This window comes from Lepisosteus platostomus, chromosome 5 (assembly GCF_059453375.1).
Source record: "Lepisosteus platostomus isolate fLepPlt1 chromosome 5, fLepPlt1.hap1, whole genome shotgun sequence".
NCBI classification, from domain to species: Eukaryota; Metazoa; Chordata; class Actinopteri; order Semionotiformes; family Lepisosteidae; genus Lepisosteus; species Lepisosteus platostomus.
The window spans coordinates 6,458,570-6,484,327 of NC_142615.1; the positions used below are offsets into that span (position 1 = coordinate 6,458,570).

A 25,758-nucleotide genomic window follows, 5' to 3' on the forward strand; every position below is an offset into this window, starting at 1 on the left:
TCAACTGGACTCGACCTGGGGTTTGTAAGCCGGTTATTCATGGGTCAGTTCCTGCTTAAAGTGTAAATACAGAGCAATTAAATGTCTCCAAATCTTGATTTTCAGTTTTTTTTTTCACTCATTTTTGCTGGGAGGAGACACAAGTTTCTGAAACTACTTGCAGGAAACCAAGCGACATGGCACCCCCCGCCCCATCCCTCCAGCATAGCAGCGGGGGTTCAAATAGCTGTGCCGCTCACACCCGCGCCTGTGTGAGTGTGACACAGCTGGGCTCTGCAGAGACGCCATGGGACTCCGAGCCTGCCTCTTCATCTCCCTGCTCCTCCTGCTGCTGCTCCCTCTGAACCGCGTGGGGGAAGTCACCGGATGCTCCGGCGACTCCACAGGTGAGCGAGCTCCGTCTTCCCATCCTTTTTCCATCACCTTCCATAACCTGGCCCCCAGCACACTACCGAGTCCCAGAGCATTCTACACACATACAGTACGTGCATTTCGACAAACACATCCAGCAGATGTTTGGAGATATTTGGGTGTTCTGTTTTGTTACATTTCTGTGTGTAAAACAAAGCTGCTGGGAGGCAGGACAAAAATCGTAGAAATGAAAGTATTACTGTAGTGTAAATGTTCATATCCATAGTTCTCCACAGACATACGATATGTACATGTACTGTACACAGATCACGTAGGGAGCTGCGTCAGCATGCATAGGCTGCAAAGCAACAAGTAAAGGTTATACATGTACGTACATATCATATGTGTGCTGAGATCTATGTATATGAACAAGTACAGGTTTATTCTACGCTGAAAAGAGAAGAAAAAAAGAAGTTTATATGATGAAATGTTGTTTTTCTTCTCTTTTCAGCGTGGAATAAACCTGTACTTGTTCATATACATGGATCTTGGCACAATTACGATGTGTAAATAGGTCTATAATTTATACATACTGTGCATCACACCTTTCAGAGAGCTCAGCAGCCGAAACAGTGGGTTTTTTCTTTCTGCTGATCTCTATATGACTTTACTGGTCTCTTAAACACCAGTGCATTTCATTTCATCTCCCTGTCCCAGTACTGTCACTTTCCACTGTGTATGTACGTACAGTATACACATAGATACATAGGATAGGAACCAGATAATTTACTGTAAGAGATGCACCACAGACAGAATATCTACATATTGCACGTGTTTTATATCTAAACATATTCTGTAATTCCAGCTTCAAAGCTAAATATCTTGTTCTCAAAAACTGAAAAGGATTATGAGGAGTAGAAGCAGCAGCAATTGGAAGAAAAGCATCAAAAGCATCGACGTTAGTAGAGAAATGGAGCTTTTCTTCAGGTTAATATGACGCAGTAAGAGCAATCACTCTGGTAGAGCAGATGCAACCCGCTATCTTGTTTGGAATTAGCAGTGTTAACTCAAAGACACACCTACAACAAACTACTTCCCATGTTAACTGGTTAATTACTTCTGCAAATACATCATTTGTATTAATTGTTTTTGTCCTCCGATAAACACCGATGGAAAAAATAAGCCTTTCTGGTTATAGTGTGGAGCACCACACCCCTTAGATAAGATCATAAGATAAGATCACTATATTGGCCATATAAAGTTTCTTGCATTAGGAAATTGTCTTTTTGCAGACCCCAGCTTGCTCTCCATGAGACACACAGGCACACAGACGGGGGCAACGAGGGCTGTGCTCGAGGGCCCAACAGAGTAGGATTCCTCTGCCGGCTGTGGGATTCTGTGGCAACCTTCCAGCCACAGGCACAGATCCTTAGCCACAGAGCCACCACACCGCCCCTTTGTTTAAAGAAGTGTCAGTTGGCCCATCTGGCCTGTGTGACAGCTCATGGCCAATTGGGCTGAGAGAAGCCAGGGTATTGGCTTCAACAGCATGCCTGGGCAGCTTGTTCCACACTCCCACCACCCTTTGTGTGCAGAAGAGCCTCCTGTCCTCACTGGAGGATCTCATCCAGCTGTGTCTTCAGAAAAGCCAGGGTATCGGCTTCAACAACATGGACTGGGCAGCTTGTTCCTCACTCCTCTCCACACGAGCGTTTTCTAATTTGTCTGACACTCAAAATTCACCTCTTCCTTACACGAACATACAAAAAACATTGCCAGCAATTGCAAGATTGCAAGGAAGCCTTTTTTTACCGTTTCTATTTTCTCTGCTCTTGTCGATCGTATCTATCTGGCTCTTGTAACTCCAAGAGGAAATTGACAAACGGCTTTTTAAAAAGCCACAGAAACCCAACAGGAAGCTGCTGCACTAAATATGCAGTCAGAACTGTGGGGGTGTGTGTGTGAGTGTATATATCCCTCTAAACAGTAGGAAAAAATATGTATTGCAAAAATATACAGGTACATTCACAAATAAAAAAGAACATCTGAAAACCTAAAATAGGTTCCAGCTGACCCCTGTATTAACTGAACCAGGCACACAGACCCCTGGACTGACTGGACCAGAGTCACAGTCCCCTGGACAGACTGGACCAGGGACACAGAGCCCTGGACTAACTGAATCAGGGACACAGACCCCTGGACTAACTGATCCAGAGTCACAGTCCCCTGGACTGACTGGACCAGGGACACAGAGCCCTGGACTAACTGAATCAGGGACACAGACCCCTGGGCTAACTGGACCAGAGTCACAGACCCCTGTATTAACTGGACCAGAGACACAGACCCCTGGACTGACTAGACCAGGGACACAGAACCCTGGACTGACTGGATCAGGGACACAGACCCCTGGACTAACTGGACCAGAGTCACAGACCCTTGTATTAACTGGACCAGAGACACAGACCCCTGGACCAACTGGATCAGGGACACAGCGGACAGTAATGATCCATCTTTCCATTCCCCTGCTTCTTCTCTTTCCCTTCTTTCGCTCATTTCCATTTTGCTACACACTGGTTAAAGAGTGAGCAGGGGCTGAGGTAGCCATGCTGGTTTTGCAGTGTCTCATCAAACTCTGTTTCTTTTTCAGACTTTAATAAAAGCAGCACTGATTGTTCAGGTGAGAAAGTATATAACTACATTAAGGGTCTCCAGCCTCTATATAAATTAAATATAAATATATGTTGTCTGCATGCTCGTAATGACACAGTACGGAACAACAGGTCACGCTGTTAACGCTCGAACTGACACTGTACTGAACAACAGGACTCGCTGTTCACACTCGTATTGACACAGTACAGAACGACAGGACTCGCTGTTCACACTTGTATTGACACTGTACTGAACAACAGGACTCGCTGTTCACACTCGTATTGACACAGCACTGAACAACAGGACTCGCTGTTCACACTCGTACTGACACTGTACTGAACAACAGGACTCACTGTTCTCACTCGTATTGACACTGTTCACACTCATATTGACACAGTACTGAACAACAGGACTCACTGTTCACACTCGTATTGACACTGTACTGAACAACAGGACTCACTGTTCACACTCATATTGACACAGTACTGAACAACAGTACTCGCTGTTCACACTCGTATTGACACTGTACTGAACAACAGGACTCACTGTTCACACTCGTATTGACACTGTACTGAACAACAGGACTCACTGTTCACACTCGTATTGACACAGTACTGAACAACAGGACTCACTGTTCACACTCGTATTGACACTGTACTGAACAACAGGACTCACTGTTCACACTCGTATTGACACAGTACTGAACAACAGGACTCACTGTTCACACTCGTATTGACACTGTACTGAACAACAGGACTCACTGTTCACACACATATTGACACAGTACTGAACAACAGGACTCACTGTTCACACTCATATTGACACAGTACTGAACAACAGGACTCACTGTTCACACTCGTATTGACACTGTACTGAACAACAGGACTTACTCAACATGACTGCATGCTGGTTAAAGGGTGAGCAGGGGCTGAGTTAGCCAGGATGGGTTTGCAGTGCCTCATCAAACTCTGTTTCTTTTTCAGACTGTTATGCATGTTGCAATGGATGTGCAGGTGAGAAAGTATATAATTTTATTAACGGTCCCTAGCCTCTATATAAATGAGGAATAAAAGATACGTTGTTTGCACATTGGTTAAAGGGTACAGAAAGGATGACAATGTCAATTCCGCCCACTGGTGTCTGGAGCTTGTGCCGAACCAACCTCTTTTATTCATTCCCAGACTCAACAACATGCAGCACCACTGCTACAGAGTCTTCTGCTCCTCCAAGTCCCAGTGAGTATAGCTGGAATACCACTTCAAGGGTGTGCACTGGGAACACTGGATATCCTCTGAATATTGGGTGTGCACTGGGAACACTGGGTAACCTCTGAATATTGGGTGTGCACTGGAAACACTGGGTATCCTGTGAACACTGGGTGTGCTCTGGAAACACTGGGTATCCTGTGTACCCTGGTTTGCACTGGGAACACTGGGTATCCTCTGAACACTGGGTGTGCAATGTGAACACGAGGAGTGCTCTGGGCACCCCGTGAACACGAGGAGTGCTCTGGGTACTCTGTGAACACCAGGAGTGATCTGGGCACCCTGTGAACATGAGGAGTGCTCTGGGCACCCTGTGAAAACTAGGAGTGCAGTGGGAATACTGGGAGTGCACTGTGAACACCAGGAGTGTTCACCCTGTGAACACTGCTAGTGCATCATGAAACAGCCTCCAGTGTACACTCCTCTGCACGTGTCTGAATTATCTCAGCACGCTCTCTGGTGTGTCTACAGAGGAGAGGCAAATGAACTGGGCTGCGATCTAGTCTTCACTAGGAGTCCTACTGATGTGCTGTGTGCTCGTGCTGGGGATCCTGTGTCACAGAAAGAGAAGGAGACCCAGAGGTAGGATCCACTCATCTCTCCATTCCCCCGCCCATGCTCTGGAGATCAATCATCTAGAACAGGGGTCCAGGGGTCCCCCCCCCACACACCCACATCTCTAAGTCTTCATTCCAGCTGAACTCTGAATCTCCAGTGCTAACTGATGACATCATTCAGGGGTCCCCAATCCTGGTTCTATGGGACCCCCAGCCACACCTTTACAGATACCCACCCTGTCCGTTCTCCTCTCTCTGCAGACAGTCAGACAAAGCCAGAGCCTTTCTATGAAGTCATCAAGGACACAGGAGCTAGAGCAAGCCGTGAGTACAGGGATCACTGTCCTAACTCTCCACTGTGTGTCTGATCCTGTCTCTGTCTATGGATCTTCTCTGTGTATCTGATCTCCTCCACGAGGACTCCTTCACTGTCCTGATTCTCCCCTGTGTCTCTGATCCTGTCTCTGTCTGACTGTGGATCTTCTCTCAGTATCTCTGATCTCCTCCATGAGGACTCCTTCACTGTCCTGATTCTCCCCTGTGTCTCTGATCCTGTCTCTGTCTGACTGTGGCTCTTCTCTCTGTGTATCTGATCTCCTCCATGAGGACTCCTTCACTGTCCTGACTCTCCGCTGTGTCTCTGATCCTCTCTCTGTCTGTGGATCTTCTCTCAGTGTATCTGATCTCCTCCATGAGGACTCCTTCACTGTCCTGATTCTCCACTGTGTCTCTGATCCTGTCTCTGTCTGACTTAGGCTCTTCTCTCACTGTATCTGATCTCCTCCATGAGGACTCCTTCACTGTCCTGACTGTCCTGAGTTTGTGGGTTTGTGGGTTTTAAGGGATCCAGCGTGAGCAAGTTTGGTTCAGTTAGCAAACCAGCGGTCCACGATCTGCATTCAACTAATTTTAAAACTGCGGTCTCTCATCATGTGTTTTGAGTTTTTTCAGAACGCCTGGAGAAAACGGATTCCGATTACTGCCTGGCGCAAACTCCACTCCCAGCCGGTAACTGTGAGATCCGAGACCTTTTATAACAGTACTTGTAAATATGTCCCTTCTATCGTCATCAGAAGTATAAAGTGGCTCTGCGGGTTTTTTAAAAAATTATGCCTTTTCCTTCCAACCATTGAAACACTGTGTTCCCTTGGTGGTACCAACCAGGAAACAGTGTAGTGAGAGGATGAGCACTTAATGTCGAACTGGTTTCCCTGTGGAACACCTACAGACACAGGAGACATCGAGAGCGGGAAGGGGAGCTGGGATAAGACCATCCAGAGACGGGTCAGTTTTACTCCAGTGATGATGAGCTGTCACAGCAGTGATCCTGCTCAGCAGGAGGAGGAGCCACAGGTTCGGACAGTCAGACAGGTTGAGGCGGGGCTCCACTGAGATTGTGTTTGAGATTATGACAGAAGGCCCCTGGAGGGGCCCCTCAGGAGATTTCCCAGTGTCTCTTGGTCAGACTGCACCAGTTCCTCCTGTGACTTCACAGCAGGGAGCTCTCAGTTGACCCGAGAGAGCGCAGTAAGCTCCCCCTGGTGGCTTGGACCCGTTCCTAGTCCAGTGCCTTCCGAACCCAAGGAGCAGCTGCCTGCTGGTAGGCCTCGGTGGCGTGCTGTGACCGCGTGCAGTTCGGGTCGTGGGTTCGAGGCCCCCGATGCAGACGCTGCTGTTGTAACCTCCTGTTGTGGCTCCAGTCTGCCCAGCTGGAGAAGTGGGGAACAGTAATGCTGGAGGGGTGGAACTGGTGACGTGAGGTAGGTTCTGCAAAGGCCCGACATCACATCTGGAAGGGTGGATAGATCACATCTGTCCTGTTGTTGTGTACAGCGTCAATACGAGTGTGAAAAGTGAGTCCTATTGTTCTGTACAGTGTCAATACGAGTGTGAACAGTGAGTCCTGTTGTTCAGTACAGTGTCAATACGAGGGTGAACAGTGAGTCCTGTTCAGTACAGTGTCAATATGAGTGAGAACAGTGTCAATACGAGTGTGAATAGTGAGTCCTGTTGTTCAGTACAGTGTCAATATGACTGTGAACAGTGAGTCCTGTTCTGTACAGTGTTAACACACCGAGATCACTGTTGCTCTGCACAGTGTTAATGGGTGAGAACATGTGTTTTATTCTTTGCAGAATTAACACAGACAGATACTGCTGTTGAATACTCCACAGTCAACAAATCCCAAGCTGCACAAAGTGAGGACCTTTTACTTATACCTATAAAACTAGCAGAAATTTTAAAACATAACTTCTTGTTGCTCTGTCCAGTTTTAATAAGTGTGAACAAGTGTAATAAGAGTGAGTCCTGTTGTTGTGTACAGCGTCAATACGAGTGTGAAAAGTGAGTCCTGTTGTTCAGTACGTTGTCAATACGAGTGTGAACAGTGAGTCCTGTTGTCGTGTACAGCGTCGATACGAGTGTGAACAGTGAGTTCTGTTGTCATGTACAGTGTCAATACAAGTGTGAACAGTGAGTCCTGTCGTTCTGTACAGTTAATGTAAGTGTTGTTTAAGTGTTAGTACAGATGCAGCCATTCAAAATGGGTGAGGTATTTCGCGGCATACCGCGACACGCCCACCGGGGTATCACGCGGTTCACGTGTGTCACGTGACTAACTATCCGGCGTCGCCTTGTAAAACCGCCAGGGGGAGCTTAACCTCTCATGTACAGCATTTGAGCCTTTAATTTTGAACTGTGTATTACAGCATGTTAATCATCAGTCATTAAAATGTTGGTATATTTTATGAAAGCAAGATTGCTCAGTTGGACAAAAGTACACAACCTACCTTTATCAGAAATATTTATGCATCAAAGCCTTTACTGAAGATATTACTAATAGTATTAATAATGGATGACTTTGGACAAGCTGTATACTCAAAGTATAATTTCTTTAGCACATTTATACAAGCACTTGGAATCTGTCCAAGCCATACTTTGTCAGGCATTTTGTTTTACTTCAACGGGCATAAAAACTTCCTTGCTTTTAACAGGGCGTTTCATAATTTCTAACTACGAAAATGATTTAAAATGCGACACCTATCATTCAACTAGAGCTTAAAATATCACAAGGAAAAATACACACCGGTATTCCATTTCTCCCTAAACATTGTAAGCTTCGAAGTCTTTAACTAACGTGAAACCGGAGTCAACAAGCATACGTTTAGAATTTGATTAAAAGGGAATATAATATGGAATCGCGTATCTCAAGAATTTAATAACGGTATGATTATATCCGTGTACTGCGACAGGGCTATGTAAGGCTGTTTCGGCTGCCTGCTCACGTGAGCTGTCTTGCAGCCTACTGGTCTAGGTGTATGACTACCAACTGGCAGGTTGTGTGTTTGAATCCAGCTGGTGCTGGACCTTCCAGTTTTATTTATTTATTTTTTAATCGCGTAACATAAACATATTACCGTATGCAAACTGTACTGTATACAATATGTATATGTATATTTAATGTCTTAACTGTGCCCGTTTAAGTATTGAATATTCATATCTAATTTTACCACTGAAGTGAAATCTAAACATAAACATACAGTATATGGCTGGTCTCGGTACTTTAAAGAAAAAAATACACACCAGTATTCCATTTCTCCCTAAACATTGTAAGCTTTGAAGTCTTTAACTAACGTGATACCGGAGTCAACAAGCATACTTTTAGAATTTGATTAAAAGGGAATATAATATGGAATCGCGTATCTCAAGAATTTAATAACGGTATGATTATATCCGTGTACTGCGGCAGGGCTATGTAGGGCTGTTTCGCCTGCCTGCTCATGTGAGCTGTCTTGTAGCCTACTGGTCTAGGTGTATGACTACCAACTGGCAGGTTGTGTGTTTGAATCCAGCTGGTGCTGGACCTTCCAGTTTTATTTATTTATTTTTTAATCGCGTAACATAAACATATTACCGTATGCAAACTGTACTGTATACAATATGTATATGTATATTTAATGTCTTAACTGTGCCTGTTTAAGTATTGAATATTCATATCTAATTTTACCACTGAAGGGAAATCTTAACATAAACATACAGTATATGGCTGGTCTCGGTACTTTAAAGAAAACATTCACACCAGTATTCCATTTCTCCCTAAACATTTTAAGCATCGAAGTCTTTAACTAACGTGATACCGGAGTCAACAAGCATACTTTTAGAATTTGATTAAAAGGGAATATAATATGGAATCGCGTATCTCAAGAAATTAATAACGATATAATTATATTCATGTTGCAAAAGAACTGCAACGGACATAAAAACTCCCTTGCTTTTAACAGAGCGTTCCATAATTTCTAACTACGAAAATGCCAGGTGAAAGGATTTGTAAACATATTTTGTTAAAGCAAGTCAGTTTTTTCTGCAACACATAAAATACATTTTTCCAAGAAAGTTTAGCCTTTGTCACTAATGAAACCACTAAATAAAGACATAAATATAGAAATCTTAAGATTTGTTTTATTTAATGTTGGTAGCAGGATGAACTGTCAGAGTGTATATTTTGTCGCAGAGTTGCTGCAAGATGTTAACAGTGAAAAAGGTATTTAGAAATGAATTATTTCAAGATGAAAAAGAAAACATACACGAAACATGGTTTCATTACGACCAGAATCGGTCTTGAGATATTTTTAACTTGATTTACAGTATTTGAGAGGTATGTCTTAACACCGATACTACAGTGCTTAAGTACTGCTCACGTATATGTTTCTAGGTTTATATTATGCATTTCATACGGTCAAATTACTTTTGAGCAACTAATAAGAAGCGCGAAACGGTATGCGTTTTACTTTCGTTTTGTGCTGGGACCCGTGGATTGATTAGAGATATCAAGTACATACAAGTCATTTTTTAAATGTTGTAGTTCGTCTTGAAAAAATGTTACGAGTACATCATCTATCAACAATTAGGTTCTGTTTCCATATTGCGGATTTTGGTTAGGTATTATCAAATCCAGTGGTGCTGTTAGTTTACTGAGTCCCATGTCACATGGTCTGTGATTGAAACCTGTAAAACCGGTTTAATTCGTCACAGCCAGCACTCTTCAGGTGTGAGGGTCTTCTGCTCAGAATGAAACGCTAAAATGTTTGTGTATATTCTAATGGTAGTGGGGGCAGGGTGTGTGGGAATAGGTTTGGTTGAAATTGCATTGGAGATCTATGTTCTTCACACCTGAAACATTTTCTCTGAAAGCATTTTCTTCACAGTTTAACCGATCTTGTTACAGCATGTTACAGTTTACTATTATTAACCATATTAATTTTAAGTGCTTAATGTAAAATCTTGTAAAAATATATTTTCATTGTTCAAATATACATTAAGTCTGACTATTATATAATAAGTTAAATACAAAACTAAAGAAAAAATAGGGTTAAATATAATTCAAAATATTTTGCTAACAATGTTAACTGTTTATGAATAAAAAAATGTATTAACTAAGGAGTAGGATGGCACAGTTGTTAGTATGTTTTTTGTTTTGTTTCTTTTTCATAAATACAACAGTAGTACCTGATGTCTCAGTGGCTTTCAAAATTAAATTATGCAATAAATAACCACATGTAAGACTCTGATGCTTAAAATGTTTAGGGAGAAAGTGGAATACTGGTGTGTATTTTTTCTTTAAACTACCAATACCAGCCATATACAGTCTGTAACGTAGGGATTTCTATATGTCTTTATTTAGTGGTTACATTAGTGACAAAGGCTAAACTTTTAGCTTCAGTAACGTGTACATATCTCCCCTTTTTATAAAACGACATGGTTGAAAACTGTTCCAGAGCCACTGTTGTTTCATCAGTGAAAAGTACATCATGAAATGCCTCTCCCTGTTCAATCCACTGGAAAAAAGAAAAGGAGCATAAAGCTTCTGATGGTCATAAACGATATTCATTTAGGAGCAGCATCAGAGGTATGTTTTTAACTGCACTGCATTGGAGAGAATACCATAGTGTGTTTTTTTTTTACTCCCTGGCGGAAACTGGCTTCCAGAAGAATCAGTATGGCTCAGAGATTAAATAAAACTTCACTCGCACCAAACAAATGTATATTTCTAAATATCACAACATGATCGAATTTAAGTCATTTTAATAACAATGAATAGTCACCTATGCGTTACAATATAAACATTTATATTGATTTAAATCGCGTTTAAATCACCTTTATTTAAAACCCATAAATAAAGCTGATACTGTTTAGACTTTCAATTATTTAAAACTGTATTAAAGCAGCACGATACACAATGCAACGTAAATCGCTATCTTTGTCTTCTGTGTAATTATGTTCACCTCTCTGTCCAGCAAATTTACAATAGTAATAATAATGAACTTTATTGTATATGGCGCCTTTAAAGGTGGCTCCTCAAAGCGCTTTACAGGTTAAAAACAATACTGTTTGGCTGGGAAAACAATTTTTTTTAAGAAATACAAAATGAGATATAATGATATGTTCCGGCTTACACATTAACGAAGAGCAGAACGCGTGTACTGTATACACTGCAAGTACAACCCCCCTCTCTGCAGGAGTGCTGGCTGTGACAAATTGAACCGGTTTCACGGGTATTTTCAAAGTAGGAGGCGAGATTTCCAGCGAAAGACACCTCCCCCCCCCTCAAAAACCCAGTAAGTACAGTACTTACTAGTTAAAGGCTAGGCTCCCGACTATGGCGAAAGGAACCCTTCTTTCATTAGAAGACAATGAACATATTTTAGCCCTGAATTAATTAATAGCAAACATGGTTTACATAAAAGACATTTTTCCAAGAAAGTTAAGCCTTTGTCACTAATGAAACCACTAAATAAAGACATAAATATAAAAATCTTAAGATTTTTAAAATACATGACTTTGCTAAAATTTATTTGAAAATAAAAACAATTACAACCGCCAGGGGAGAGAGAGAACAGGGGAGGGATGTTGGTTTTGCATAAGGGGCGGGGCTATGGAAATTAGGTTTGTTTGGGAATGTGTAGTTACATGTTCTGGCTGTTTGTGAATTATCGTTGTTGAGTATGGAGTGTTGAGGTATTGATTTTGTGTAATGCTTTATGTTGAAAATTGAGGTGGATTTTGTTTATGATAAACATGATAAATTGGGATGGGAGGAAGGTTTGGTTTTGCATAAGGGGCGGGATTATGATAATTGGAGGACTTTGCGAGAGTAAAATGGTTTGATATATTTGATTTTGTATTGTGGTTGTTATCTATGTTTTTGGTTGGTATTATGTTTATATGGTTGTTTTTGTTGGTTGGTTGTTCTTATGGTTATTAATAATACGATCTATAGTTGAAATCTGAGCCTAAATAAAAAGAAAAAGCAAGTGATTAGGTTTATGAGCAATCTAATTACTTATTCGTTTAAAACGCTATATAAAATAAAGTTTATTATTAATTTGCTGGACAGAGCGGTGAACATTATTATGCATAAGACAAAGATAACGATCCTGATCAGTTTAGAAATCTGTGTACGCTGTAAGGTTTTTACTTCTTAAACTTTTATAATACACGTTTTGAATAGAAAGAAATCCTCTTCCTGGTACAGTATGTATAGCAAACCAGCACATCTTTTTTCTCCAATCAGAGGGGTGTCAGATGGTGTCAGCCAATCACCATTCTACGTTGGGTAGCAACGGGTGACTGTTCTCAGGCGGAAGATGTAAACAGCTTAATGTTCGTGTTAAATAATTTTTTTAAATTCAATTAAACGGGCACAGTTAAGACATTAAATATACATATACATACTGTATACAGTACAGTTTGCATACGGTAATATGTTTATGTTACGCGATTAAAAAATAAATAAATAAAAATGAAAAGTCCAGCACCAGCTGGATTCGAACACACAACCTACCAGCTGGTAGTCACGCACCTTGACCAGTAGGCTACAAGACAGTTCACATGAACAAGCAGGCGAAAACAGCCCTACACAGCCCTGTCGCAGCACACGGATGTAATCATACCGTTATTAAATTCTTGAGATACGCGATTCCATATTATATTCCCTTTCAATCAAATTCTAAAAGTATGCTTGTTATCACGTTAAAGACTTCGAAGCTTACAATGTTTAGGGAGAAATGGAATACTGGTGTGTATTTTTTTCTTTAAAGTACCAAGACCAGCTATATACTGTATGTTTATGTTCCAAAATTAATATCGTTTATGGCTTTCACACGCGTTACAGTATGCTCCTATTCTTTTTATGCTCAGCTACTAAGATTTCCCTTCAGTGGTAAAATTCAATATCTACAACGGGCACAGTAAAGACGTTTACAGTAAGTCTTTCTACGACAGACCAACAGACCACGAGTGCCCCTGTCGGTCAACCAATCACGTACCGCGGTATTTTGCGTCATCACGCGTCACGATGCACGACGCCGTAGCCAATTACCTCCGGTACGTGTCTGTACCGCGCACTTTGAATGGCTGCATCTGTATAAGTGATGACCTGTATAGTATAAGTTAACGTAAGTGTTGACCTGTATCCTGTTCTTTACAGACATCACACAACCAAACAGTGATGTTGAGTACGCCACCATCAACAAACCGAGAGCAGCACAAAGTGAGGACTTTTTTAACTGTTAACCACAGTATAAAACCTGCAGAAGTAATGAAAATGACACTAAAAACAACACTGATAGTGAAAAAGAGATTTTGTACAATACACATTCTAGTCAGATTTAAATACCCAGAGATCTGACCGTTGAAGTAGTAAAAAATATTTTTTTTCTGCATACAGGTTTTCTAAAAACTGAAGAAAGGTTAAAAACAAGAGAAGGTTTTTAGTTTTTTCAACACTGTCTGGTAGTTAGTGATTAATTGATCCCATGATTTAATTCAGCTGTGTCTGGAGAGAAGCCAGGGTATCAGCTTCAACAACATAGCTGGGCAGCTTGTTCTATACACACCCCACCCTTTGTGTAAAGAAGTCTCCCATTCTTGGTTTTATTTCACTGTTCACTATAGGAGAAGAATTCCAAAAGGTGGACAAATGCTCTGGAGCATTTTTCACAGTGTGAGACTTCTCTGTGTGTCTCCCTGAACACAGAGTCTGACTGAAGGGGCACTGACCTGCAGGAATGGGAGGAGACCAACCTGGAACAATTCTTCCACGCCAGCGAAATTCTGGACCTCGTGTGCTTGGAAGTAATTAATCTGCCAAAGAAATAGCAACGTCAAATAACTCAGTCAGCGAGTTCAACCGACACCGTCTTTCTTTCCATCTCTGTGTGTCCAATCTCTTTACAACCCATCTCCTATCAATCCCACTGTATTTCATTTACTCTTTCTCACTCTGTCTCTTGTCCGGTTGTGTCTACTTAAAACTGAGGGATTCTCTGTGATCTCCTCTCTCTCGCTGTGTCTCCTGTCCTGTGTGTTTGTATGTTTGTTACTGAGGTATTTCCTGTGATCTACTATCTCTTATTGTGTCTCCTGTTTTTCAGTGTTTTAATCCTTTTAAATAATTTAGTTCATTCCTCTCTCATTCACTGTGACTCCTATCCATTCTGTGTTCAGTTCCTATGACTTGCCTCTTGCATCAGCGTTAGCAATATAATGCATATATTTAATTTATAATTATTTATTTGTAACCTTGATAGTTTGATCTTAGCTACAGTTAGCATAGATGACAAAATATATTTTAATTAAAAGGATGATGAGCTCAACATCTGTGCATTTACAGTATAATTAACTGAAACATACAGAACATCCTGCTTTCTTTAGCTAGTCTTTCGCTGGCAGGATCGCTTATCGGAGAGACCACATCTCAAGGAGATTCTGCAGACTGGACACTGTAGGACTGGCACTGTGGGAGGGTGGTACTGTATTTCTGCCTGAACGCCGGAAATCACTCAGGATTTCCAGAGAGACTCCTGTAGCCTTAAAGCATCACAATCACAGGCCTCAGCATTGCAACTGTATAATATCAAACACCCAAACACCCTGAGGCGAGGCCGACCGGTCTGAAGTATTACTTGTAAACACAAGGCACAAGGGAACCTGACTTTATCAGGAGGCCACTTAGTGCAGAGGTGGGGCGAACAGTCAGTTTTCTGGGGAGAAAAGAAACAAGACCAAGAATTAAGCGTACTGAAAGGATCATGGTGTGAAAATCTGGCCGAACCAACTTGGCTGAGGAGGAGGAGTGACCAGGGGACAGCTGCACAGGTGGAGACGGGGTGGAGGAGGGATGCGAGGGAGAGAGGGGGATCACGTGCAGTATTCACAGTGTTTCAGGAGAGGAGTCAGGAGTGAATGCTAAAATACTGACAGCCTGTCTGATTGAACTTGGCTGTTGCCATCCCTCCCGAACTTTCATCACAAACTCCTGTCTTCCTGTGGTGTCTCTCAGGAAGCTACCATGTTTCATTGGCTTATAAGGCCCCTCTGTAGTTGAGATCTCTGTTATACCCATCTAGAAACATGCAATCAACATGTTATTAATGGAGCAATAGTTACAACGTTATTTCACACCTCTAACCCTGCACTAGGGGGCGAGCCTCAGGCTCGGGCCAGGACGAGAGGTGGGTTATGTTACAGTCATGCTTTCTACCCCTTATACTGAGCTCAGAAATAGAACAAGCAGACATCTCATGAGCAAATCGCTCCACATACTGTATAAGTAAGGCTACTTGTCTAGACAAAGCTCAACAAAAATAACAGATTCACATCCGAAATATCATAAAAATGCAAAAACCACATGCTTGTAATGCAAACGTACTTGAATAAGGAAAAACAGTTTTAAGATAAGATCAACTTTATTTGATGTCCTATCCCCCTAGGGAAAACTTTCTATGGACAGACATTGCTTCGGGTCATCTGAATACATCACAAAATATTACACATCACCTAAATTACACATTACGTAGTTTGTTACAAAGTAAGCCGTTACTGACACAGATTTATTTACCCTGTTTAAATAGATAAGGGAACATGAATATTAGCATCAATTTGATATACATCTGGGAACCCTAAAATGTTTTCCAGAGAGGAGAAGTTGATTTTCAGAATTGAGAATATGAAAGTTATCTGATATCATAGCACAGAAACCGCCTTAGTCAAAGTCACCAACGATCTCCTAATAGCTTCTGATTCTGGTTCTCTTTCCATACTCATCCTTCTTGATCTCAGTGCTGCCTTTGACACTGTTGACCATAACATCTTGCTTTCTCGTCTCGAGACTGTGTTTGGAGTCTCTGACACTGCCCTCAAATGGTTTAAGTCTTACCTCACTGATCGCTGTCACTTTGTCTCTCTCAATGGGAACAGGTCTGAAATTGGTCTTGTCAAGTCTGGTGTCCCTCAGGGCTCAATACTGGGCCCCTTGCTCTTCAGCATTTACATGTTCCCACTTGGTCAGCTTTTAAGATCACATGGCCTCAGCTTTCATTTTTACGCTGACGATACTCAAATATACATCCATACCAAACCCGACACTGATGTGGCTGTCTCTATTCTATCTAATTGCATCTCTGACATAAAAATTTGGATGACTCAAAACTTCCTTCATCTTAACTGTGACAAGACTGAAGTCATGCTTATTGGTACCCCCCATCAACTTCGTAAAGCCAGTCCTGTAACCCTGTCTGTAGATGGCTCTGTACTTGAGCTCCAATCAAAATTTTCACCTTAGAAATATCGCAGGACTACGCCCTATGCTATCATTAACTGTGGCTGAAAAGCTGATCAACATATTTGTATTCTCTCGAATTGACTACTGCAATGCTCTGCTCCCTGGGGTATCTAAATCTACTCTGAACAAGCTGCAGTATGTCCAAAATTCAGCAGCCAGAATCCTGACCAGATCTAGTGCAAGTGTTCACATTACTCCTATCCTGGAGTCCTTGCACTGGCTTCCGGTCAAATTCCGCGTAGACTTTAAAATCCTCATGCTCACCTACAAGGCTTTACATGGCTTGGCACCTCAATACCTGTCTGAACTTTTATCGCCCTACTCCCCACCTCGCAACCTCCGCTCTTCAAATTCTGCCCTCCTTACTGTCCCCCAAGCCCGTCTACATTGTATGGGCGACAGGGCCTTCTCCTGCTATGCCCCCAAGCTCTGGAACTCCTTGCCCAAGGATATTAGAGAGTCACCTTCTCTAAACTCCTTCAAATCCAGACTCAAAACCCTCCTTTTCAGAAAAGCCTTTACTTAACTGGTTCCATTCTTCACCCCTCTGCTCTTCTTAATACCATCTTCCACGGTCTCCTCTATTGTTATTGTTGTATTGTTGTAATTATAATTGTGTCCTGTCTTGTGAAATTTTCTTATTTATTGTTGTAGTCTTCTTATTTATTGTTATTGTCATCCTGTAAAGCGCTTTGAGAAGCCACCTTTAAAGGCGCTATATAAAATAAAGTTTATTATTATTATTATTATCATCATTTTTTTTCTGCTGTCCAATCGAGGATTGTTCAAAAAGTATCTGCAAGGATACAGTACAGTAGGCTATCATAATACTCATTACATTTTTTCTAAGTATATATGCAGGATTTGAAATGTATATGCACTAAACCTCACGTTCCAACTACAAGAATACTGTGTATATTTCTTTAAGATAAACTGTAATACTTATTACTGTCATTCCCCACGACATTCTTAAGGCAACTGTTCATACTTTGGGGGGGGGGGGGTCTCTATGTTTCTACTATTTTGGAATTTTGTTCAAGATCAAATTCGGTATGGATTAATGAGTTACAAGCAAGTCAGCCATTTACAGAGTCATTCCCACAAAGGGCATTCAAACAAAGCAACAGCAATACAATAAACCTGACAGGAGCTACTTTAACACTCCACACTCTATCACACTTTAATTCTCTCAACAGACAGTTCGGGCAGAGCAGGAATTTCAGTTTTTCAACCAAGAGACAGATAAAGTGGACGACCGCAGCTACTGTCTGCGACGCAGTGTGGGGTGAATGATACAGGGAGTAAAAACCTTTCAGATGAGCTGTGATCACAGGTTTGGAATACAAAGGAAACAAAACTGGAAATTAGACAATCTAACCACCCAGCAAACACAGCTGAATGGATAAGAATACCTGTAACTTAATAATCAAATATAAGGTAACGATACGACAAATCACAGGAGAAAATATATCAAATAATGAGAAAACAGGAATATAACAGTAGAGCAGATATATGATATGTAAATAGACAAAAGGAAAGATCAACACATAAGGCCCCAAATCAGAGTTTTTCCATTGAAGATATTCTGGGCTGCCCGGTCACCCCTACAGCAGACGCACTCACACAGCTGTGTACTTTCATAATGTCCTATCACAACTATCAGCTGCTGCCAGTGACTGTGCAGGGTGCCGGGAGCCATACAGGGTGTAAAGACCTTTCAGACAAGCTGTGCTCAAAGGATCGGAACGCAGTGTGTTCTGAAAGACACCAGATGGCGGCCAGAGGGCACCAGCTGTGAGCTCTTGGGGAGACACCATTCATCCCACATCTGTTCTGCAGCGAAAAAAGAGGGTGACGCTCCCTCTGGTAGGGAAACAGGCACTCAGTGCTCATACTGTAACTTGTTCTGTGTGGTGGGAATATGTTCCTATAGTCTATAGGCGATGTAAAGGAAGTTGTAACCCCTCTGTCCCCTCTTCCGAACGGAAACAAGGAGAAGAGAACCAGAAAGAGTAACTGAAAGAGTTCCGGCTGAATTTATGTTGGATTGAACTTGTAAAGCAGGAGGTGTTTCTGCCAGGGTGGAGCCACTGTTAGGAACAGCTCACTGCCCAGTCTCATCCCATTTATAATAATAATACTTTAACAACTCTAAAAGTGGCTTCTCAAAGTGAGTCTCAGTAAGAAAACAATATAAAAAGATAGGAAAACCAGATGTAGTACAATTAAATTCAAGGGATTAGAAGTGTAATAGAAGATGGAAGGGAGCAGACAGAGGGATCAACCAATGAAAAAGCTTTTCTGAAGACGCAGGCATTGAGTTAATGTGCAAGTTCTCAGGCAAGGTGACTCTCTGATGTCCTTCCTGCACTGTTCCCACTGAAACCCCCTGACAGACACAGGCAGGAGAGCGGAAAAAGACCCATATGCGTAGCGGCGAGACAGGAAAAAGGCCCGGGCTCCTTAGTGCAAAGAGTTCAGGAGTGCCGTATAGATACCTATGCCCTCAGGTAGCGGACGTGGGGCGACCTGGGGCTAGACGGGTCTCAGGACATCCGAACGTCCATGCTAAGCGAGGGCAGAGTGCAAGACCCGGAAATATATAGCCCAAGGGAAAGAGAGGGACTGGAAGGACAGCAGGCAGGGAACTAGGGACAGGACAGAGAAGGAGCGCCCTCTGGCTGCAGAGGGCATGACACACATCACACAAACAGCTCAGCTGGAGAGACGCCCTGACCAACCGACACACAGCACTGAGGAGGTAAGGCTCAGGGCAGAGTGACTCCTCAGTGTAGAGCCTCCTGCTATTGAGACAGTAGCTACCTGCCACTCTGCAAGAGATATAAACTGGTACAAGAGTCTCTAAAATTAACTACAGATCCTCTTGGTCTGAAATATTAACTGCTGAACAGTCAGGCTCCTGTTTGTGTCTGTAGGCAGAGGAGACAGAAGAGAGAGTCAGAGAGAGAGACAGGTTAGAAATGGGTGTGTGAGAGAGAAAGACAGGTTAGAGATGGGGGTGAGAGAGGAGAGAGAGAGACAGGTTAGAGATGGCAGTGAGAGAGGAGAGGAGAAGATAGAAATATTGGTGTACCTAAAGAGATGGGGCATCTGTTCTTCAGGAGTGTTTTAGCCTCTGTGGTCACTGACTGAAATACTGTCTCTTAATTACTTGAAGAAATTATTTATTTTAACTAAGAGAGATATCAGTATTGTTATTTATTTACTCCCTATGTTGGTTGTTTGTTCACCTATTGTTTTTTTAACAAATGTATTTCCTTCATGAGTTTAGTTATAGAGAACAGACAATCTGTGTTTGTAGGCAAATCAGAGGGAGAGAAAAAAGAAAGGCAGGAGACAGACAGAGAGGAGATAGTAAGTGACCAGGAAATTCAGACATCATCAACTACTGTACATTCCAAAACACTGCGTATCAAACCACCAAATCAGGCATCAACAGGGCTATAACAGATTTAAATCACATATTTCAGAAACCAGCCTCAAAATTTAAAATTCAAAAGAATGAATACAAAACGAACTCAAGAAACAAGAGCACAAGAAGAACGGTTTGATACAGAGTGCAGAAACGCTAGAAAACCACTGCGAGAACAATCAAACCAAAAACACAGACAACCACACAACACAGATATGCACCTCACCTACTTACTGTGAGATGATAAAACACCGCAAACACAACCTGAAGAGGAGAAGAAGCACACACATAACTGGACAGCTCTCGGAAAACCGAGGAATCGATAGATCAAAAAGTTTCTATTAAAAATGGAAGAATTTAAATAAACCAAAACCAGAAGAATTGGCAAGCCAAAATGGATCAATCTGGAAAAACTATTTTAAACATCTCTACTATTAGAAAGAAAACACAGACACATAAGACCAAAACAACATACATGAAAAACAGAGAACTTTCAGATCAGCTATACAAGACCTAGACTCTCTGACCCAGAACAGGGTCAGCAGCAGACCCTGGCACTGCTGGGGCAGTACTGTCAGACCTGGGCACTGCCAGCCCATCTGGACCCAGAACAGCAGAGCCTGGCACTGCTGGGGCAGTACTGTCAGACCTGGGCACTGCCAGCCCATCTGAACCCAGAACAGCAGAGCCTGACACTGCTGGGGCGCTGGACACTGCCAGCCCAATTGGACAAGACCAGAGTCAAGAACATTTCCTTAATGCTATCAGCAGGGAAGACAGGAGAGCAGGATGAGAATGAAGAAATCCACTGTTGGGAATCTCTTCCAGCAGTGCAGAGTCTGGTGTTTTTGAGTGGAAGTGGGGGGTCCTGACAGTTTAAACGGGGATCAGGATCTCGAGAGTATTCCCCAGTCTCCACTGGTGACCGATCCACACCAGCCAGGGGGATCAGTAGCAGCCCAGCAGGGCTGAGTTAATTCAGATCTGACTGAACCCATTAGCGAGTCCTGAGCACGCCAGTGACCTGTAGGAACTGTGTCAGACGTGTCTGTGCTGTGTCACGCAGGAGGATTCGAACCCGGAGCCGAGAGAGACGCTGTGTCTTCACCTCTGAGCAGATCTGCTAGGATTGAGAGGAAGGGGCTGGTGTTTCTCTTCCTGGCAGATGAGCCTGTGACTCTGCTCCCAGGTCAAGCAGCAGGGCGCTTGTGCAGGACTGGGGGAGTCCAGCAGCCCCTGGGCACGCGTCTCCAGTCAGCCCCTCAGCTCTCATCCGCTGCAGAGAGAGAGAGTCTCTATTATTCTACTACTCACAGCAGCAGTGTGGGCGTCCAGAGAACCAGACAAAAAAAATACGACCACAACACCAACATGCAGGTGGATGCTGCACATTGGTGATGGTGGAGGGGAGTCCCCATTACCTGTATAGCGCTTTGAGTGGAGTGTCCAGAAAAGCGCTATATAAGTGTAAGCAATTATTATTATTATTAAATTTGCATAGATAATCAAGTGCTAAGGATATGGCTGCAGGTATGAATGAGATCTTAGATCTGTTGGTTTTGAAGTTGTGGTGTCGGTATCTGCATTCTGAGGGGAGTAACAGAAATTCGATAAACAAGGGGGGCGAAGGATAGGCACAGATGGGTATTGCTTCACACAAAACACGAGACTGAGAGATGGTGATCAGCACCAAGGGCCCCCTGACACAAGGCTGCCCAGTTCTTCCTCACACTTGGATCCAGCAGATCCAAACACAAGGACCCAGACTTAAATACACAGCCGCTGACACAGAGGTAGAGATCACCCACAGGCAACGATACCAGTCACGCAGAAACAGGGTCTGGAAATATTCTCCGGCACAAACATTAGGACCAACTACAGAGCTGCTGCTTCTCATCAAGCAGCGAGGACAGCACTGGGCGCGTCTTCCACAGGGATCAGAGCTAGAAACCCTCCCAGTGACCCACCCCGGCTCAGGATGGCTTGGTTTGTATGAGAGGTCAGGAAGAGACGAACCGCCTGTGTAAAAACACAGCACAGGAGGACCTGGTTCCCCCAGGTCATTATTGTAAGATGGACAGTGTTCAGTCTGTCTCACTCAGCAGATCCAGCTGCATTGTTAGTGTCTACAGGGCTCAGGTACAGTACAGCCATGCTGTCAGAGTCACACACAGACTTGTCCGTTATAGACAGGAGGGTCACCTCTCTTATCGCCAGTGTGACGAGTGAGTTTCGGGTGGAGTACAGCAGCAATGTGGTGTTACTGTGTCTCACAATGTATTTAAACAAACTGACTCTATAGCTTATAGACCCTTTTAACTGCAATACAGATTAATTTGAGAAACTTACACAACCCATGGTTCTGTGTTACCAGTGCTCTATCCTTCTGGATCCAGCCTCATCAGGAAGTTCTACTTTGTGGACTCACCCCTGAACTGGGCTGACGCTCATAGACACTGCAGAGACAACTACACTGACCTGGCCTCCATCAACAGCACAGCAGAAATGGACACAGTCCGGAATACTACTAACCTGCCCAGTGGCACAGCCGGGATGGGCCTGTACTGAGACTGCAGAGAGAGCTGGCGGTGGACTGGCAGAGAGGTCGTGACCTTCGCTCACTGGAGGAGTCAGCTCCCCTGTGCTGCTCTCAACGCAGCGGAATTCTGGGAGGAGAGAGACTGTAGTGAAGAGAACTACTTCATATGTGAGAGTCAAGGTGAGACAACCCTGTACACAGGACTGAATCTCAGAGTGATATCTGAGTTAAACTGTAGAACACAGGAATAAGCAGGGAACAGGAAGAGCTCAATTGCAGTGCATTTTGGTATTTGTAGTCTCATCACATGTTGCAGTCATTGTATTGCATTGCATCAGGGGAAATGTAGTCCTAAATTACGTGTGCATTTACAAATCAGGTTTAAAATACACAAACTTCAACACATTTTTTCCCTGGGATCATATCACAGGAAAAGACCTATAAAGACCCCTTTTCTTAGAATTTTAAATGTATTTTCATTATTACAGTAAGCTGTAACTTAACACTAATATCTCTCAGAATGACAGAGCATTCAGTAATCACAAATATCATACAGTATCCGAGAGCATAAACCACAGAGACCTCTCTAAATCACACTGAGAAGGTTATTGTATTAATGTTATTGCATATTGTGTAATTGTCACATTGACAATGTCCATAACTGTCCATGCAATGAAAATAGTTTTAAATAAAAACAAAATTCAAAAACAAAAACAAAATACTGCTGGCACAATCACAGACCTGGTTACTGTGTTCATTGAAGAGCAAACATATTAGGTTCAATATTTATATTGCTTAAAAAAACATTTATCTAAACAAACAAAAAAATGTATTTATGTCACATCTTGGTTTACCCGATTATCAGATCTAGAGAAATGGAAAAAAATTGAAAAATATTTTTTGCCAATAATAACAAAATAACATGAACATGTCCAGCTCACCTAGGTGAAAGGGGAACTGATGATAACAAGGGGATTGGAATGAGAGCTTTTTAACTATCAGACCCCGAAGAAGGCATCACAGCTAAAATGTTTGAATAAAACTTTACCTATTTAACTATACATAGGAATGAACAAGAAACAGGAAATGGGGGGTGCAAAGTATTGTAGGATTTGTAGTCTCACAGCTGTACACACCATCATTCCTGATGTCTTCACAGGTGGGACACAGCAGTACAGAGTAATTGAGGAAAACAAGACTTTCGCTGCAGCCCAGAGACACTGCAGACAGAGCTGCACCGACCTGCTCAGGGTGGACAGTGTGGGAGAGTCTGAGCAGATCAAGACGATGGCGCAGGGACACGCTGTCTGGATTGCTCTGCTCCAGGATGGCTGGGAGTGGTCTGACGGGGGGTGCTCTGGGTTTCACAACTGGAGTCCTGGGGAGCCAGGTGCAGGAGGAGCCCAGTGCACAGAGATGTTTTTAAAAGATGGTGTACATAATAATAAAAAAGAGGTGAATGGAACGATGCAACTGGAAGATATCCCAGCCCCTTCTTCTGCTACACTGCTGAGTCCAACCCTAACAGACTGTCCCAGAGCCCCAGGCAGTAGGTCAGTGGGCTAAGTTTGTCTCAGGAGAATCCAGCTTGAGAGAACAGCAGCAGAGAGCTGTTTCTCCCTCATCTGTCCTTGTTCTCACAGCTGCAATACAGAACTCAATCAAGAGCAAATAATGAATTTAGAGACAGAATATCAAGTAAACGACAATTTCAGAATGTACAGAAATATTATTTCTACAGTATATGTATTTTGTTTACAGCTACACACTATAAACTGTCATGGGTTGAAGTTCAGAAATACTGCCGGTAAAATCACACAGACCTGGTCACTGTGTTCACTGAGGAGCAGCAGAGACAACTTCTCAGCCTCACAAACACTGGTGATGTAGGAGCAGCTTTGATTGGTGTGTATAAGAACACACAGAGTGCCACAGGGAGTCCCTGCACTCAAACCCAGGGGCGCGTCTGTGTGCTGATGGACTCTGAGGGAGGATGGGAAGAGAGAGACTGTGAGGAAAGAAAGTACTTCATGTGTCTCAACAAGACAGGTAAGAGGACAGTCCATCACACCAGTATCTCACTGAAATCTCTCTGCTCTAAATCAGAGTCACACTTCACCACTGTCACTCAACAGAGGTAAGAGGACAGTCCATCACTCGAGTATCTCACTGACATTTTGACTCACTGACTCACTGATACATTATCTTGTCTGCTCAGAGTGCAGTAACGTCACCCTAATTGAACTTAACCAGACCTGTACTGAAGCCCAGAGTCTCTGCAGACAGAAGCACACAGAGCTGGTCAGTGTGAGGAGCCAAAGTGAGAATGAGGAGGTTTGGAGGTCAGTGCGGGGTCACAGGATGTGGATCAGCCTGTACAATGAGCCCTGGAAGTGGTCAGACCAGGAGGTGTCCAGCTTCAGGAACTGGGCAGGAGGGCAGCCTGGGTCAGCAGGTGGACAGAGACGTGCACAGGTGGACCTGCAGGGCAGCCTGAGAGGCAGATGGACAGTCTGTTGAGTCCACCCTGGTCTGGCTGGGCCTGCGACAGAACCAAGTCTTGGGGTCCTGGTTCTGGGCGAACGAGGCTCCCCTGATCAATCAGAATTGGGGTGCAGGGGGAGCCCCTGGTTGGCCTGCTTCCAGCCCCTGTGAAGCCTGAACAGAGACAGGGGGCTGCTGGACCAACCGCAGCTGTGAGGAGCATCTGAGCTTCCTCTGCTCCAGAGATGATAATAATAATAATTGCTTACACTTATATAGCGCTTTTCTGGACACTCCACTCAAAGCACTTTGCAGGACATAGGGACTCCCCTCCACCACCACCAATGTGCAGCATACACCTGGATTATGCGACGGCAGCCATAGTGCGCCAGAACGCTCACCACACATCAGCTATCAGTAGGGAGGAGAGCAGAGTAATGAAGCCAATTCATAGATGGGGGTTATTAGGGATTTTAAGACTCATTATCTCATGATTGATAAGGGCCAATGGGAAATTTTTCGAGAAGCACCCTGGATTTTTAATGACCACAAACAGTCAGAACCTCGGTTTTACGTCTCATCCGAAGGACGGCGCCTGTTTACAGTATAGTGTCCCCGTCACTATACTGGGGCATTAGGACCCACATGGACCGCAGGGTGAGCGCCCCCTGCTGGCCCAACTAACACCTCTTCCAGCAGCAACCTTAGCTTTTCCCAGGAGGTCTCTTATCCAGGTACTGACCAGGTTCACACCTGCTTAGCTTCAGTGGGTTGCCAGTTGTGAGTTGCAGAGTGATATGGCTGCTGAAGGATGTACTAAGGGCGGCTCCCTGTTCTGCACGTGTTTGACCAGCAGGTGG

The 25,758-nt window shown here is 43.2% G+C and overlaps 1 protein-coding gene across 13 annotated transcripts; it reads left to right on the forward strand.

Moving 5' to 3' along the window:
- The first annotated feature begins 5 nt into the window (after positions 1 to 5).
- On the forward strand, positions 6 to 23,887 carry LOC148662753 (uncharacterized). Of its 13 annotated transcripts, none has more exons than XR_015936395.1 (12): positions 6 to 386; positions 2,999 to 3,028; positions 3,984 to 4,013; positions 4,182 to 4,235; positions 4,737 to 4,847; positions 5,084 to 5,836; positions 6,958 to 7,020; positions 13,308 to 13,370; positions 13,775 to 13,954; positions 20,942 to 21,342; positions 22,250 to 22,594; positions 23,574 to 23,887. XR_015936395.1 is itself a non-coding variant. In XM_088631309.1 (9 exons), coding segments are annotated over exons 1-7 (351 nt in total). In that variant the 5' UTR covers positions 6 to 286; the 3' UTR covers positions 6,960 to 7,020; positions 13,308 to 13,370; positions 13,775 to 14,475. The 13 variants fall into 13 exon arrangements, 10 of the variants coding, with proteins under 10 accessions (XP_088487435.1, XP_088487434.1, XP_088487437.1 ...); XR_015936394.1 differs by having other exon boundaries at positions 13,857 to 13,954; XM_088631309.1 differs by lacking the exons at positions 4,737 to 4,847; positions 20,942 to 21,342; positions 22,250 to 22,594; positions 23,574 to 23,887 and having other exon boundaries at positions 5,084 to 5,146; positions 5,765 to 5,836; positions 13,775 to 14,475.
- The last annotated feature ends 1,871 nt before the right edge of the window (positions 23,888 to 25,758 follow it).